The sequence below is a fragment of the Lepidochelys kempii genome, chromosome 3, assembly GCF_965140265.1.
Source record: "Lepidochelys kempii isolate rLepKem1 chromosome 3, rLepKem1.hap2, whole genome shotgun sequence".
NCBI lineage: Eukaryota > Metazoa > Chordata > Testudines > Cheloniidae > Lepidochelys > Lepidochelys kempii.
Window position 1 is genome coordinate 17,393,452 of NC_133258.1, and position 18,067 is coordinate 17,411,518.

General features: G+C 38.5%; 1 protein-coding gene across 4 annotated transcripts in view; it reads right to left on the reverse strand.

The window, feature by feature from the left end:
- Positions 1-5,653: 5,653 nt before the first annotated feature.
- The window catches only part of GCFC2 (GC-rich sequence DNA-binding factor 2), a 45,052-nt gene continuing 32,638 nt past the window's right edge, over positions 5,654-18,067 (reverse strand). For 2 of the 4 annotated variants that reach the window (XM_073335817.1, XM_073335821.1), the window contains exons 13-19: positions 16,106-16,227; positions 14,085-14,161; positions 13,160-13,226; positions 10,113-10,259; positions 9,029-9,082; positions 8,055-8,179; positions 5,654-7,167 (exon numbers count right to left, since the gene is read on the reverse strand). In XM_073335817.1, coding sequence (XP_073191918.1) covers positions 7,053-7,167; positions 8,055-8,179; positions 9,029-9,082; positions 10,113-10,259; positions 13,160-13,226; positions 14,085-14,161; positions 16,106-16,227 — 707 coding nt within the window. In that variant the 3' untranslated portion in view covers positions 5,654-7,052. Of the gene's footprint in view, positions 7,168-8,054; positions 8,180-8,963; positions 9,083-10,112; positions 10,260-13,159; positions 13,227-14,084; positions 14,162-16,105; positions 16,228-18,067 lie in introns of those variants that run through there. The other 2 variants (XM_073335819.1, XM_073335820.1) reach the window with 2 other exon arrangements.

Here is an 18,067-nt window from a genome sequence, read left to right on the forward strand (position 1 = left end):
TATTTGGGCACAAGCTTTTGTGGGCTAGAACCCACTTCATCAGATGCATGGAGTGGAAAATACAGGAGCAGGTAAAAATACATGAAAAGATGGGAGTTGCCTTACCAAGCGTGAGGTCAGTCTAACAAGAGAATTCAATTAACAGCAAGATACCAAGGGAGGAAAAATAACTTTTGTACTGGTAATGAGAGAGGCCCATTTCAAACAGTTGACAAGAAGGTGTGAGTAACAGCCAGGGGAAATTAGTATGGCGGAAATTAGGCCTGAATAAAGACTGGAAGTGGTTGGGTCATTACAAACCTAAACCTAATTTGATGGTGTCCAGTTTGCAAATTAATTCCAGTTCTGCAGTTTCACACTGGCAATTCTTCAACAAAAAACCTTCAAAAACAGACTCCATTTTTAGGTCTGAGTGACCAGGGAGATTGAAGTGTTCTCCTACTGGTTTTTGAATGTTATAATTCCTGATGTCAGATGTGCCCATTTATTCTTTTGCAGAGAGACTGTCCAGTTTGACCAATGTACATGGCAGAGGGGCATTGCTAGTACATGACAACATATATCACATTGGTAGATGTGCAGGTGAACAAGCCCCTGATGGTTTCAGAGTAACAGGCGTGTTAGTCTGTATTCGCAAAAAGAAAAGGAGTACTTGTGGCACCTTAGAGACTAACCAATTTATTTGAGCATGAGCTTTCGTGAGCTACAGCTCACTTCATCGGATGCAGACTGTGGAAACTGCAGAAGACTTTATATACACAGAGACCATGAAACAATACCTCCTCCCACCCCACTCTCCTGCTGGTAATAGCTTATCTAAAGTGATCATCAAGTTGGGCCATTTCCAGCCCCTGATGGTGTGGCTAATATGGTTAGGTCCTATCATGGTGTCCCTTGAATAGATATGTGGACAGAGTTGGCACCAGGGTTTGTTGCAGGGTTTGGTTCCTGGGTTGGTGTTTTTGTTGTGTAGTGTGTAGTTGCTGGTGAGTATTTGCTTCAGGTTGCGGGGCTGTCTGTAAGCGATGACTGGCCTGTTTCCCAAGGTCTGTGAGAGTGGGGGATTGTCCTTCAAGATAGGTTATAGAACCTTGATGATGCGCTGGAGAGGTTTTAGTTGGGGGCTGTAGGTGACAGCTAATGGCGTTCTGTTACTTTCTTTGTTGGGCCAATTTTGGAGTAGGTGATTTCTGGGTATCCTTCTGGCTCTGTCAATCTGTTTCTTCACTTCACCAGGTGGGTATTTTAGTTTTAAGAAAGCTTGACAGAGATCCTGTAGGTGTTTGTCTCTGTCTGAGGGATCAGAGCAAATGTGTTTGTATCTTAGAGCTTGGCTGTAGACAATGACGTGTGATGTGGTCTGGATGAAAGCTGGAGGCATGTGGGTAAGTATAGTGGTCAGTAGGTTTCCGGTATAGGATGGTGTTTGTGTGACCATCGCTTATTTGTACTGTAGCGTCTAGGATGTGGACCTCTTGTGTGGACTGGTCCAGGCTCAGGTTGATGGTGGGGTGGAAATTGTTGAAATCCTGGTGGAATTCCTCAAGGGCCTCCTTCCCATGAATCCAGATGATGATGATGTCATCAATGTAGCATAAGTAGAGTAGGGGCGTTAGAACAACACTTCTGCAGCTCTCGTCCCCTAAGTCAGCCATAAAAATGTTGTCATACTGTGGGGCCATGCGGGTACACACAGCAGTCCCACTGACTTGAAGGTATAAATTGTCCCCAAATCTGAAATAGTTGTGGGTGAGGACAAAGTCACAAAGTTCAGCCACCAGGTTTGCCTTGATAGTAGCGGGGATGCTATTCCTGATGGCTTGTAGTCCCCGATGCCAACTCTGTCCACATATCTATTCAAGGGACACCATCATAGGGCCTAATCACATCAGCCACGCCAGGGGCTTGTTCACCTGCACATCTACCAATGTGATATATGCCATCATGTGCCAGCAATGCCCCTCTGCCATGTGCATTGGCCAGATTGGACAGTCTCTCTGCAAAAGAATAAATGGACACAAATCTGACATCAGGAATTATAACATTCAAAGACCAGTAGGAAAACACTTCAATCTCCCTGGTCATTCAACAACAGACCTAAAAGTAAAAATAAAGAGGAATACTTGTGGCACCTTAGAGACTAACAAATTTAGAAACTAAACCTAAAAGTGGCAATTCTTCAACAAAAACACTTCAAAAACAGACTCCAACATGAAACTACAGAACTGGAATTAATTTGCAAACTGGACACCATCAAATTAGGCCTGAATAAAGACTGGGAGCGGTTGGGTCATTAAAAAACCTAAACCTAATTTCCACCATACTAAATTCCCCCTACTTTACTCACACCTTCTTGTCAACTGCTTGAAATGGGCCACTCTCATTACCACTACAGAAGTTATTTTTCCTCTCTTGGTATCCTGCTCTTAATTGAATTGTCTTGTTAGGCAACTCCCATCTTTTCACGTATTTATACGGGCTCCTGTATTTTCTACTCCATGCATCTGATGAAGTGCGTTCTAGCCCACAAAAGCTTATGCCCAAATAAATTTGTTAGTCTCTAAGGTGCCACAAGGACCCCTCGTTGTTTTTGCTGATACAGACTAACATGGCTACCACTCTTTAGCTCGTTAAGTTAGTTATTAGTTTTCATTTTTGAAGGGTTAAAATCCATTGCTAATTAATAACTTGGTATATGGATTTGTGTACAGGCCCGAAGTCCAGAGTTTAGTCAAGAGGTCACAGGCCTAGCAATAGCTAAGAGAAAGCAAAATAACCAAAAATAACCTTGCTTTTGCTAAGATATGCCTGGTCAGCAAAACCCCAAATGTTGGGGGTAATAATCGTGTCTTATTCAAAGTTGCAAATAGAACAAAGAAGCCCTGTTTCTGTTGTGTTAGTTTTTTCTGTAGGGAGATGTTCTTCCCACACATCCAACCTTGAGTTTATAAAAGGTTCAAGCATGTCAGTTTAAAATATGGCCTCCTCCCACCTCCCTTTCCCAGGAACCAATGCCTGCCTTAAAACACAAACAACTTAAAAGAATCTTTATTACCATATACTTTCACTGTTTATTTGCTTTTACCCCCAGATATGTATCTGTTGAACAATCAAAGAAGCAACTTCATTCCTATGAATCCCAAATCAAAATTCAACATATATTTTATACTAATACATTGATTAAAGTACTAATTAAATGTTAATCTGTCAATTTAAAACCATGGGTAGAGACATTATGTAACCTTTGACCATTGGCTACTGTGCTATCATGTCTTGCTGCTAGACCCATCCATTGTTGTGGAACTGCCTACCCTGTCACTTTTCCCCACCCATGGAAAATCCATATATTCCATTGTAATCGATTAACAGCGTCTCTAAGCCTAATAAGCGAGGTAACACGCTGTCAGCGCTGTACGTAATAAACTCCTGTGCTTGCCCTCTACACGGTGTGAATTTATGTCCTTCAGTTTTATCCTGTTATTTTCTTTGTAATCAATTTGACTTTTATGCCTCATCACTTGTGATCACTTAAAAATCTATCTTTCTGTAGTTAATACACTTTTTATTGTTTTATCTAAACCCGTGTGGGTTTGGATTGAAGTGTTTGGGAACCTCCATTTGAGATAACAGTCTGGGCATATAATTTTCAGTTGATGAAATGACAAGACTTTGTATGAGCTTGTATTGTCCAGGAGGTGCTGCCAGTACAAAAAGCACATTTCTGGGGAAAGGTCTGGGGCTGGGAATATGCTGGTGTTGCCCTGCATCTAATTCGTAAGTAGCTAGACAGAGCATTCATGTAATATAGCTGGGAATGTCACAATGGGATTTTGCATGCTAGAGGCTGTATGGTTACTGGCCAGGAGTGGTTGTTCCCACAGCAAAGCAGTATAAAAGGCATCGCAGGCTGGAATATTGAGGGGGACACAGCTGTTCAGCAGTGCTGTACCCTAGGGAATGTCCCAACATGGTATTAATGTAATATACATTATATATGGGTGTTTTGAACTTACATCAATGTATTATGCTCTGCCAATTCTGTTCACCTATGTCAAGTATCCCACAACACTTTGCAAAGCTGATGTCAACTTTAGCATTAGAAAATAGGAAGCCTGACAAAGCCAGGATACATGAATTGTATGTCTTAGCACAGATTGGGATGTATCGTTACGCCCAACTGGTTTGGAATGTAGTATCCAAGACAGAGGTAAGAAAGGTACAGAACAAAACAAGGGACTGTTACAAACTGGTGGGTTGGATTTTAGTGACACGTTAGGAGTTTTGTAACTTTTAGAAATCACAGAATCAATACTGCTAGCTGAAATGTGCATCTTTACAACATACTTTCCATGTAAAAACATGCTGAGAGATAAGGAGGGTATGCATGCCTCCTTTTCATACCGTACTATTGTCTTTGGACAATACATTTAGCTGTGGTTGGTTATTTGGTCTCAATCACTTTTAAGAACAAACAATGAATGTAATTAAATAACTAGCTACACCTTTTAGTTAATACCACAGAGGGAGAAGAGATGTAGTTAAATCTGCTGGTAGAAAGGATAAGACTGCACAAATGCTTAGGTTCCATTTTTTAAAAGGGAGGATGGAATGGATTTTTAAAACTTAACAGCTATTTTACCCCTCCCCCATTGCAACCTGTAGGATAGGCCTGAGTCTACATTAGGCTTTCTGTACACTGGGAAATTGACAATTCTGAAAGTGCCACATGGCTGGCCAAAAACAGTGGGAAATGTAGGTGTCTGTTAAGTGGTTGAAAGCTTTGGGTTTGGTACAAAATACATTAAGTAGAAACTTAGTATTTTTAAGATTGCAAAAATCTTACTAAAATGGCCTTTTAAAAATGTGTAAGTACACATTAGCCTGTGGGATCCCACAGCACTCTACAATACACGCACATATATGCTTGTCACTTCAACTGCACTTCAGTAGGAGCAGTGTTTTGGTGAAACGGTGCAGCTGTTTAACAGCTCTATTATTACAGGACAACTGAAACTTCAGGGAAAACTGAAGCATGCAGAATTCAGTTACACAAACTGGAATTTATCCTGGCCATCACCATGAGTAAGTACCCCTTACTCTGGTCATACCTCTGAGGGGCTTTTTAGCCCCCGACGGCTACCATTTTTTATATCATCCAAAATAGCACTTGCAACACCATCCAGGAACATCAAGTCAATAATGACATTGAAAGAATGTTACGTGTAGTGCAACAGCATCTACATTGTCAAGGGTCCATTGTGCTGGGTGCTGTACAAATACACAGGTCGACACTGCTCATTCCCTGAAGAGCTCAGTCTAATTTGAGACAACATACCAACAAATATGGAGGGAAGGCAAGGAGGACAAATCACATGCTTGTATTGATTAGCTATTGCCTAATTTCATAGTTCCTGCTGGTAAAAAAAAAAAAATCTTAATTTAAAAAAGTTATCAATTGCTGCACAATCTTGCCATCATTAGTAAGTTGATTTATTACAGTAATCACAGCAAAAGATGGTCTTGAAAGAGGGTACTGCTTTGTAGAATCCTGCACATTCTAGAGATATGCTGCTTAAATCATGTTAGTATGATAAATACAGCGAACACCCAGAATTGACATTAATTACTTGTTCAAATAAATATGAACTAAATGCAAGACTAATAATTTTATTTTATGAAGTCCATTTGTACAAGAGTTAAACAATCAAGATAAAAAATAGTACCTAGTCATTTACAATTGATATTCATTTATTTTACAAAAATAAAAAATACCCAGTTTTAAAAAAAAAATGTAAAAGCATGTCCACAGGGAAAACAAATCTACTATAAGAAAAATACAAATATTACATGTTAAATACCATTTGGGGAAATACAAATACAAATGACTCTGCATCAGAACTTGTGCCACTCTCTGGATTTCTATGACCAATTCTCTTTCAATTCCATGGCAGAATGACTTTTGTTATATACATTTAAAATTCTCTCTTTAAAACATAGAATCTATTTTAAAATAAAATATTCTGTGTATGATAAACGAGACTGTGTACACATCAGGGGGAAGCAAAAATAGCGATCAGCAAGACTCTCAAACACCAGTCAGATTTCTGAAAACGATGTGAAAAATTCACATTAAAAAAATGTTCTGAAGTTGCTACAATAAAGGACTCCTGCATCTCACTGCCAACCACTGAAGTGTGTATGATCATTAAAAAGAAACTGATGGAAAATAGGTCCAGAGGTGAGTCCAGGCCCACAAACAACTTGAGCACAATCCACATTAGCATCTGAATTATAAAAGACAACATACAGCGGATGCCATCCTTACATTGTGATGTTACAAGTGTTACATTTGCACACTAGGTATAATATAGATAGGTGCCTGCTATCCCTAGCTTTCTATTTCAGCTGTCCCCATTATTCTATTCTTATTATTCAGTTGAAACCCTGCAGGACTTATACGGACTAACTCTCCCACGGATCTCCATAAAGATGGTCACCGGAATCTGACCAGAGAAGGGACCTGGTATTCTCCCTGAGATAGAGAGATATTACACAATACTAGGCTCACAGTTCAAGACTGGAAATTCTACACAAGGCTGTTTACTTACAGTATACTGATTCTGACACACATTTTTCAGATCCTTTCACTATCCTTTAAGGGACACCTATAAGAGGAATAAAGCATTATCACCCCCCCCATGGTACTTAAGATTGCCATTTCATCTTCAACTAACTTGATGCCAACCAGTGCAATATGCATTGGACGAGATTTTGCATTCCTGATGCACCAAGAACACTCACTACCCACCATGGGAATTTTGGATGCACAAGAAATGCAAAAATTCAAGCCTAATACTTGCAGGGCCTTTAAGTCCCATGAAATATCTAGGTTCAACAAAGCAGACTAAAGAAAGGGCAGCCCTAACTCGTCAATTGCATTGTTCAAGCAAAACCTTTAACACTATTTTAGCTTGACCTTTATCTTGCTTTAAATCAAACCTAAAATGGCAACAGCATTTTAAATTTTATATTTTAGTCCTTTCGCTGGAATTCTACTTTCTGACCATAGATTTCAGGTGTTCCAGTTTATATTCCTCAATGAAGTCCTCTGCAATATGCAAGGCGTTGACTTTCACCAACAAAAGGATCAGGTCTCTCGTTTCATCACTAAAAAAATAAAAGAAAATGTACAATATTCAAGTGTCTGACTGCCATATAGTTTGAGTGTATTGATTTTTAAAATGCAGATAAGAAACTACACTGGAAATTAATGAAAATTACCCTGGGCTATGGTGATCGGTTATGTTGCATTCCATTCCAGTGTCCAAAGGCTAGGCAAGAAAAGCTAACAAATCTATATCTTCCATTTCTATTAGATCACATTTTATAAATTTAAACTAATCGGATTAGATTTACATATTTTAATTATTTCATTCTTTATAAAAGCAAGCACTAATAAGACATCTCAGTGTGCAAGATACAGAGAATCACAGCAGATCTCCAACGCCTCCTTTAGGAACAACATTATAGGACTATTTCCTCAATTCTCTAGAAATAGATGGACCAGTAAAAAGAAAAGGAGTACTTGTGGCACCTTAGAGACTAACCAATTTATTTGAGCATGAGCTTTCGTGAGCTACAGCTGCTCAAATAAATTGGTTAGTCTCTAAGGTGCCACAAGAACTCCTTTTCTTTTTGCAAACACAGACTAACACGGCTGTTACTCTGAAACCTGTCATTATGATGGACCAGTGTTATAGGAACGATGTAATGTAGGATTTTACATGTCTGTACACTGTTACCAGTAAGTAAGTCACGTAGCCCTTTTCCATTATTCTTGTGTGTCCATTACAAGGTTTTTAATTTGCTTTTGATTTACAATCCTTCCACACCTCTCAAACAGATATGCATTATTATGAAAAGATCAAAATATAAACCACTGACAAGGCCCCTTTTGAAGCGTATGATGTAAATATACAAACACAAAAAAGTTAATAAAATAAACATACACAGTACATGTAGAAATAATGAATTCCAAAAAAATGCCAGATTACCTGCAGTTATTCTTGTACAGTATATGTGCACTTTGCAACAAATGTTGGCTAAAGTTTGCCAACTGAGGGAGAGTTGATCCATTTTTAAGCTCTTTGAACCATCGTTCTGGGAGACATGCAACTACCTGTTCAATCAAAACATATTTGGAAAAGATTAGACAATCCTTAAATGCATTAACTCACTTTGATTTAACTCTCACTTATTTCTCCTTTAATTGGCTCCATTGTTGTAATTAATAAAAAGCTTTGTCAGATGTAGAGCCAGATATCTGTTATTCTCAGCATACTCAACAGCTTCAAGAATTTATAGGCTGTTTGTTCTAAAGGTTTTTATGTTTCTGTGTAATAAACAAACAATTATACACAAATGTTTGTGATAAAAGTTCAGTCCTTTCTACACCTTCCATTTTGCTTCTGATGCTTGTTGCATGCATATATTAAAAAGACTGCCTAAAGACCTAACAATTTTATCTATGTTAGGTCTGTTAGTTAGCCTGGGATAGAATTTTGGGTTTGACTTTTTGATACTCTTATACTAATGTGTGTAAACAAAGGACAAAAAACAATGATGTTGCTTCTGTCTAGTCAGATGGATTTGCTAGTACAATGGGAACAGATCAGAGCAGTTAAAGTGTTACTCAGAGCACACTTTAAGGTTGCCTCAACCCCTATCTCAAGGCAAAAAATCAAGCAACCAGTCGGGAGGGGCAAAGGGGCTTGGGTCGGGGGGAAGGTATAAAATACTAAAAGAGTAAAAAAATGGCAGTCCCCAACCAGAGCACAACCTCACTCCTTACCCCTCTGATGGGATACAAAAGAGGTGGGACTAAGACTCCAGACCCAAAAGGGAACATGACCCTAAGTTGTAAGGGGTGGGACTGTGGGCATGCATTGCAGGTATAATTATACCTCCTGAGGAGTGGGGGACAAAACACTGCGGCGTCAGTTACGGAACATGTTCGCTGGAAACTAACCCCAATAAACATTGCATTGTCTACAGTTCGGACTTCTGGTCTTCTGCTTTCTGCCTGCGTGACAAGAACCAGGGGTGAAGGGAAAGCCCTCTAACAATCTAGCCGGCATAAAACACCATTAGTTATTGCCAATTTGAACTGCTAACCTTTAAAGCACATTAGCATACATTAGCTTTGGGCAAAAACATATGCTTGCATTAATCCTTCAGGTCAAGAAGTTAGAATCTGCCCAATTCAAAGAAGCCACCACCTTCTTCATCCTCAGTACCAAGAGGTTCATTGATAAGTCATTTTGTGGCTAGAAATATACAACTCCAGCTGTTGAACTTACATTAAGAACCAGCATTATGAAAATACTTATTCCGGAGCCAAGGCATTAAATCATTAATCGCCAGTATCCTTTTTAGAAATTGTTTATTTTACCCTCCACTGTAACACTTAGAAGCAAAAAGCCCAGGATTCCTATCCTCTCAACGATTTGAAGATCTACTTTGGAGTCAAACATTGGCATTTTTTGGATTTTTAACAAACCTAATGTGGCTTTTGTTTTGACAAAACTCTCTGTGCATTAGCATAATCTATTGCACCAAGAAAGCATACAACTTTGTGAGTAGTGGGCCTGAACCAGACTTGAAGGAATTCAACAGAGGTCTTTCCATTCTTCAATAGGCTTTGAAACATTACTAGCATGGTGTAGGTTAAATGGCTAATTATAGCTGGTGATCTAGGCGAGCACGAACAGCTCACACTTTTTATTTTATTTTGAACTGATAGATTTTTCAAAAAGATACTTACAGTGAGATCTTGGCTCCAATGAAATCAATGGCTAAACTTCCACTGATTTCAATGGGGCCAGGATTTCACCCTTAGGATCCAAAAAAGATATTTTCCATTGGACTGTAATAGTTTCTAAGTTTCGGGCCTGAATATTTTAACTGTGCCTTTCTAACACCATCAAGAGTTTACAACGTTATCTTAAAAGCTACAGATACGGTTTGTTACTTATTTTAGTTTCAGAAACTGATCTCTTTATCATGAAAACTCTTTCTTCTATATAAGCCTTTTTCCTGTATATAATTTTTACCTTGTTGCACTTTTCCACATTATCTGGTCCAGGTGGTGCATTAAGAAGTATCAGAAGGAGATATCGATTCAGCAGCTTGCCTAGTCCTAACTCATGTAGTGTATCTTCTACTATGATCCCATCCCAAAGAAGAATATTAGACAGCAGCTGAAATAATAAACAAGCTTAGAATGAGCACACTAGGTGATAGTAGGTAAACTGAAGTATAAAACCAGAATGTAATACTTTGGTTACACATTCTCATGGGACCGCGTGCAGGCCCAAATTCCCCACTTGGAATTTCCCTCAACTCAATCTTTTTAGATTAAAAAAAATATGTTGATGTGTTTATTTGAACAGGAGATCATTGGACTGCACACTCACATCAGAATGTGTGCTTGGAGTGCGGAGCCCCAGAAGTGCAATGCACTCAGCAGAGGACAAGGACTTGGAAAGTGATTTAGGGTACAGCCCAAAGGCCACCAAATCATTTCGACACTCTCACCACACTCAAGTGGACTTTTGAAGCAAGTGATGGAGAGAGGAAATATGCAGGGCAAGAATGGTTGGCCAAGGTCTGGGGTGAGATGGGGAGGATCTGGCATTTGTGTAAATGGATGGATAAGTACATTCAAATGCCAGCACATTTATAACCATTATTTCACAACCAATTATCTTTGAAGAACACACATTCCTGAAACTAAAACAGGAGTCATACAAAAAGGGGAAAACTAGATCAAACTACAAAGGATGAATATAAAAAAAACACCACAAGCATGTAGAAAGGCTAAAGCACAAAATGAGATTAAACTCGGTAGGGACATAAAGGGTAACAAAAAAATATTTTACAAATACATTAGAAGCAAGAGGAATACCAAGGACAGGGTAGGCCCATTACTCAATGAGGAGAGAAAGATAAATGCAGAAAATGCAGCAAAGGCCAAAGTATTAAATGCCTTTTTTGTTTCAGTTTTCACCAGAAAGGTTAGCAGTTATCAGACAACTAACATTGTGAACATCAGTGTAAATGGGGTAGAATCTGAGGCTAAAACAGGGAAAAAATCAAGTTAAGATGTACTCAGACAAGTTAGAGGTCTTCAAGTCGGCAAGGCCTGACAAAATACATCCTAGAATACTTAAGGATTGGGCTGAGAAAATCTGAGCCATTAGTGATTATCTTTGGGAACTCGTGGAGGATGGGAGAGATCCCAGAGGACTGGGAAAGGGTAAATTATAGACCAGTCAGCTTAACTTTGGTATCTGGAAAGATAATGGAGCAAATAATCAAACAATTTGTAACCACCTAGAAGATAATAAGGTGACAAGTAACAGTCAGCATGGATTTGTTGAGAACAACCATGTCATGCCAACCTGATATTCTTCTTTAACAGGAAAACAAGCCTTGTGGTTACGGGGAAGCAGTAGATGTGATATAGCTCAAATTTAGTAAGGCTTTTGATACTCTCTCTCTCTCATAAACAAAGTAGGGAAATACAGTCTAGATGAACCTACTATAAAGGTGCATGCACAACTAGTTGGAAAACTCTACTCAGAGAGTAGTTATAAATAGTTCATAGGAAAACTAGAAGGGCATATTGAGTGTGGTCTCGCAGGGATCTGTCCTGGGTCTGGTTCTATTCAATATCTTCATAAATGGTTTGGAAAATGACAGAGACCTCTATAAAGTCTGCAGATGATACCAAGATGGGAGGGGTTACAAGTGTTCCGGAGGACAGGATTAGAATTCAAAATCATGGAATCATAGAAGATTAGGGTTGCAAAAGACCTCAGGTGGTCATCTAGTCCAACCCCCTGCTCAAAGCAGGACCAATGCCAATGATTTTGACAAACTGGAGAAATGGTCTGAAATAAACAGGATGAAATTCAATAAAGACAAATGCAAAGTACTCTACTTAAGAAGGAATAATCACTTACACAAATACAAAATGGGAAATGACTGCCTAGGAAAAGGATCTGGGGGTTATAGTGGATCACAAACAAAATACGACTCAACAATGAAATACTGCTGCAAAAAAAGCAAACATTCTGATCCTTATTAGCAGAAGTACTGAAACCAAGACATGAGAAGTAATTCTACTGTACTCAGCACAGACAAAGCCTCAACTAGAGTACTAACAGGTTTCAGAGTAGCAGCCGTGTTAGTCTGTATTCGCAAAAAGAAAAGGAGTACTTGTGGCACCTTAGAGACTAACCAATTTATTTGAGCATAAGCTTTCATGAGCTACAGCTCACTTCATCGGATGCATTCAGTGGAAAATACAGTGGGGAGATTTATACACAGAGACACTGATGAACTAGTTCATGAAACAGGAGGTATGAATGCATCCAATGAAGTGAGCTGTAGCTCACGAAAGCTTATGCTCAAATAAACTAGAGTACTGTGTTCAGTTCTGGGCACCACACTTTGGGAAAGATGTGGACGAACTGGAGAAAGTCCAGAAGAGAGCAACAAAAATGACTGAAGGTCTAGAAAACATGACCCATGAGGAAACTGAAAAAAATGGGTTTGTTTAGCCTGGAGAAGAAAAGACTGAGGGGGGAATATGTTAGTCTTCAGGTATGTAAAAGGTTGTTATAAAGAGAAGGGTGGTAAATTGTTCTCCTGAACTGCTGAGGACAGGACCGAAGTAATGGACTTACATTGCAGCAAGGGAGATTTAGATTAGACATTAGGAAAAACTTCCTAAGTGTAAGCATAGTTAAGCACTGAAACAAAATATGACAAAAACTTGTGGAATCTCTGTCACAGGAGTTTTTTTAAGAACAGGTTAGACAAACACCTGTCAGGGATGGTCTACTCTAGAAATAGTACTTAATCCTGTCTCAATGCAGGGAACTGGACTAGATGATCTATAAAGTCCCTTCCAGTCCTACATTTCTATGATTTCTATTATTTCTCATTGAGGACTACATATCCCCTTCCCAGTACAATGCACTATCCCCAGGATATCAAACTTCCCTGAATATGTATTTCTTGGTTGAGATCAAGCATGAAATATTTTAGCCCAAATGATTTTTCAGGGAGAAATTAGGTACATCTTGCTTACCTTTACAGCTGACCAAAACTGTCTTTCTTGAAACTTTGATTGTGGCAATATTCTGTCTTCCACAGTGCTGGTCATAGAAAGTATAACAGGAAATTGATAAAACAACATTTTCATGGGTTTTGTTTAGAAAAAATATCCAACCAATTGATCTCTTCTGTATACTGATGGATGTTAATTTCAGTTTTCAATCAATAAAGAGGGTCACAACCAGAAAATAGGTCTCAGTTCTGTTACATAACTTTACATTTGGAATCCATCACTAGTCTCTTGATAGTCCCTACTAAAAGTAGTAATTGGAAACACTTAATCACACTTGATATCAGACTGACAGCACTATACAAAGCCAGGCAGTAGAGGGAAGATACTCTGCAAACTTCCTATATCAGCTTTAGCAATGCATTTCCCCCCAACATTAAGCTAATTTGCAATCCCATGTCTCTCCCGAAAAGAGGGATTTCCATTAATTCCAAATTGTGAAATATACTGAATACAGTGATAAACAAATCCAATAAAGCAAACAGCTAGGTATTTTTCTTTACAGTGAAAAGACTCAAGGGAAACAGTAACAATTCGTGAATGTGAGGAGGAGATGAATCAAAGGGGAAATACAGGATGGCTGAGCCAAAGCATCCTTTTAACAATCACCAACACATACATAAGGCCAGACTGAGGAGCTCTTACATTGTGGAGCACTTACTCACAGGAGTAGTCCCACTGATTTAAATTCCCCTAATAAACAGAATTACTCACCAGCTTGAGTAAGGGCTCCCCAACCTGACTCATAATGATGTAGCAGACATTGGAAATTGTAGCTATTTCAGGAAGTTTTCTATTCCATTAGTTTCCAATTCATGTTGACTGTATATTAAACTGGCACCTCACTTCCAATGAAGTGGTTGGTTGGTATTTCACAGAATTAGCTTACCTTTTAGGATACAGAGGAATAAAGACATCATCTTCTATCGACTTCTTCATTCTTGAAACAACTGAGTTTACCAGATCCTATTAAAAAATTGGAGATTTATCACCGACATACCAATGCTTCCCCACAAAAACATTTAAATGATAGCGGATACATTGTAAGATATAATTTTAAAGATAGCATTTCCCTTTAGATTAATGTGATAGTCTATAATAAATGTAATACAGTTGCCACCTGTTTTATATATTTTTTCTTAGCTATAGTTATCAGCTGGTTGCAATTTTAACTGACCCTACCACGCTCTTTGACCATTTGTCATTGTGGTGTTTTGCAAGATAATTTAATTTTCCCCAAATGATGTCATTTGCTGCATGTTATTTTACTATGATAGCAAAATGATTATACATAGTCTATAACTAGAAGTAGAAGGCAGGGATAAATCACTCCATAACGGCCCCTGTTCTGTACACCTCCCATGACGTGTTGGTATTGGCCGCTGTCAGAGACAGATAATGGGCAAGATGGACTATGGTCTGACCCAATATGGCCATTCTTATGTTCTTGTAACTACAAAATGAAACTGGTGGTTAAACAATAGATTTATCACATAGAAAAACTGAAAAATTCTGCATAACTAATAGTGTCATAAGCAATACCACAGTTTTTGTTTTCTCTCCAAAGGTCTAACAGCTTTTCACAGGTTTCAGAGTAACAGCCGTGTTAGTCTGTATTTGCAAAAAGAAAAGGAGTACTTGTGGCACCTTAGAGACTAACCAATTTATTTGAGCGTGAGCTTTCGTGAGCTACAGCTCACTTCATCGGACGCATACTGTGGAAAGTGTAGAAGATCTTTTTATACACACAAAGCATGAAAAAATACCTCCCCTCACCCCACTCTCCTGCTGGTAATAGCTTATCCTTGTAAGGAGAGTGATCACTTTAGATAAGCTATTACCAGCAGGTGAGTGGGGTGGGGGGAGGTATTTTTTCATGCTTTGTGTGCATAAAAAGATCTTCTACACTTTCCACAGTATGCATCCGATGAAGTGAGCTGTAGCTCACGAAAGCTTACGCTCAAATAAATTGGTTAGTCTCTAAGGTGCCACAAGTACTCCTTTTCTTTCAGCTTTACACAGTGTCTCTACACTTTTATCAAATTAAAATGTGGGTAATTTTTAGTTTTACTTTTTCTGACTTTAGCCAACACATCAAAAATATGCTGAAAAGGTACTACTGTATTTGATTTCCCTAGTTTCAAAGCTGTAATCCGGCTGACAGGTACACACACAGGTTTTCATATTCAAGATCTGATTTTCTACTCAATTTCACCAATTTTATGATGGTGAAGTTCATTGAATGTACATAGGAATGAAACTAGCATACTGAAGTAAAGAATCATGAACCCAGAGTACACAATTATAAAATGCTTAATATTAGAGAGATCTTTTTCACTGGTGGAATGATTATCCATTTTTTAATAAATGGAAATCCTTCTAGAAAGGAAGCCACTTAGTGAAGTTTAAACAGGCCTGCACTTTTTTTTTAAAGCTTTGGTTTAGCACTACAGTAGAGCTAAAGAAGTGAAAAAGATTTGAGCTCTGAAGCATCCTTCAGATTTTAAACAGGTAAAAGTTGTGTATTTAATTCTTTTTAAAAAAAAAATCAAATGCAAAGTTGTAAGTTCTTGAAAGATTCATCTTCACAGCGGAGAAAAAGATTACTATTAGCAAGAGGCTCGTCACAATTGTAGTCATAATTTTTCTAGTAACAAGAGCCAATTTCTGCCCAAAGATGTACACATCTCCCACAGACTAAAAGGGAGTTGCATTTGCACATCTGAAAGCAGAACAATTTTAGCTTTAAATTTTTGCTTATTACAGGTGATCTGAAAAGGTTAATCAAAATACCAGCAACTTTAGAATTATAGGATGAATGCATACAGCAAGGGTAGGAAGAGTATATATTATCAATGACTTTAAAATATACCATTTTCTTCTGGTCTCTAACAGCACAGTGGTTTTTACCTGTTTTGCTTTACTAGATTCATTTTTGGAAAGGGAATGTTCTTCAAAGATATTTTTGCAGAGCTGAACTAGACTGACTGTTTGTGAAGTTGACAAAGGATCCCACACATGTTCTACAAAGCCTGAAAAACATTAATTATTTCAGAAATGTACAAGTAGTTACTTGCTTGTTTTAAAATGTCATTCTAAACAGGAGTGAAAATTTGCATACAAGTGTCCACCACGCAAAAGATAACAATGTTACTTCATTCTTCATCTTTACAATAAGCATAAGCAGATTTTTTCCATTAGATGCTCTCGTGCTTTGTGATATATAAGCAAACCCAGTCCTTCCACCTGTTTAATGACACATTTCTTCCTCCTTTATAATCTATTTCCATGACAGCAACATCTTTCTAATGGTTTTCTTATATATCATCTATTGTCCTCCTCTTTTCTGTCTTCCATGAGGTGGTATCCAATCAAAGGCTTATCTAGGAATACATTTTTTTGCCATCCATACAACACACCCAAACCAGCTTTCTTTCTCAAATCATTGTCTCTGAAGTCTGCTGAGCAGCCTTCTATAATACATTAGCATTGGTCAGTTTATCACAGTGGTTCTCAAACTTTTGTATTGGTGACCTCTTTCACAAAGCAAGCCTCTGAGTGGGACCTCCCCTTCTAAATTAAAAACAATTTTTTAAATATTTATCACCATTATAAATGCTGGAGGTGAAGTGGGTTTAGGGTGGAGGCTGACAGCTTGTGACCCCCCACATAATAACCTTGTGACCCCCAGGGGTCACGATTCCCAGTTTGAGAACCCCGGGTTTATCCCATCGACGGACACTAAGTATTCTTTGCAAGCATCTCTGACAGAACGCATTAAGTTTTCTGTTGTTGGTGTCTAACATTTGTGAAGTTTCAGAAGCATAACACAATGTGGAATTACAATAGCATTGTAAAACTTTATTTTGGTTCTTCTGTGAATCTCCTTATTTTTCCAGATATTTGCCAGTCTTGAAAAGGTTCCACTTGCCTTCCCAATTCTTGCTTCCACCGCCTTACGGAGCTGGCCATCAGCAATCATTGTGCTTCCAAGATATACAAACTAGTTATCCATGCTGTATCTTCACTATTGATCACATATGCATTATCATTGCTTTCAATGACTGTGACATTGACGTTCTTTTGGCAGATTCTTAATCCTACTTTGGCAGCCTCACACTGGAGGTGATCCTTATCAGAGCATCATCATGTGTCCAACAGAACAATGTCATCTGCACAGTCAACATCTGGAAGTTTTCCTTTACTTCATATAATTCCTGCATCTTCCTTTGATGTAGCTTTTCGCATCAAGTAATCTATCATGATGCAGAAGAGGAGAGGGGATAAAATGCATCCCTACTGCACTCCGATGATGGAGATAAACCAGTGGAGTTTTCCACTTTGTCCTTACACAGCATTTTGAACAGTCATACAGCATCTTACCCAGTGACACTACCTTTTTAGGAAGCTCCTATTGCCACAAGATCTTCCATAGCAACTCTGTATGAATGCAGTCAAAAGCAATGGTGAAATCTATAAAGTTCAAGGCTAATCTTCTCTGGCAAGCAAGCCCTTTCTCAATCAATCATCTCAGGGCAATGATGAGATTTATACATGACCCTTTTGGTCTAAAGCCGGCTTGCTCAATACACAGTTTTTCCATCTATGGCCAGTTTGACTCTGTTCTATAGTACACTGCAGAACACTTTTCATGACACCGAAAGTAGCATTATTCCTTGCCAATTCTCACACACCACCTGATTTCCTTTCTTTGGTAATTTACAGATCACACCTTTCTCCCAAACTATATTGCAAAGTTTATGTAGTTCATGAAATACATCTCCTCCCCAGCTTTAAGCATTTCAGCAGTGATTTTAGCACTTTCACATTCTTTTAGCTGCTTAACTGCCTCCTCTATTTCTGCTTCTGAAA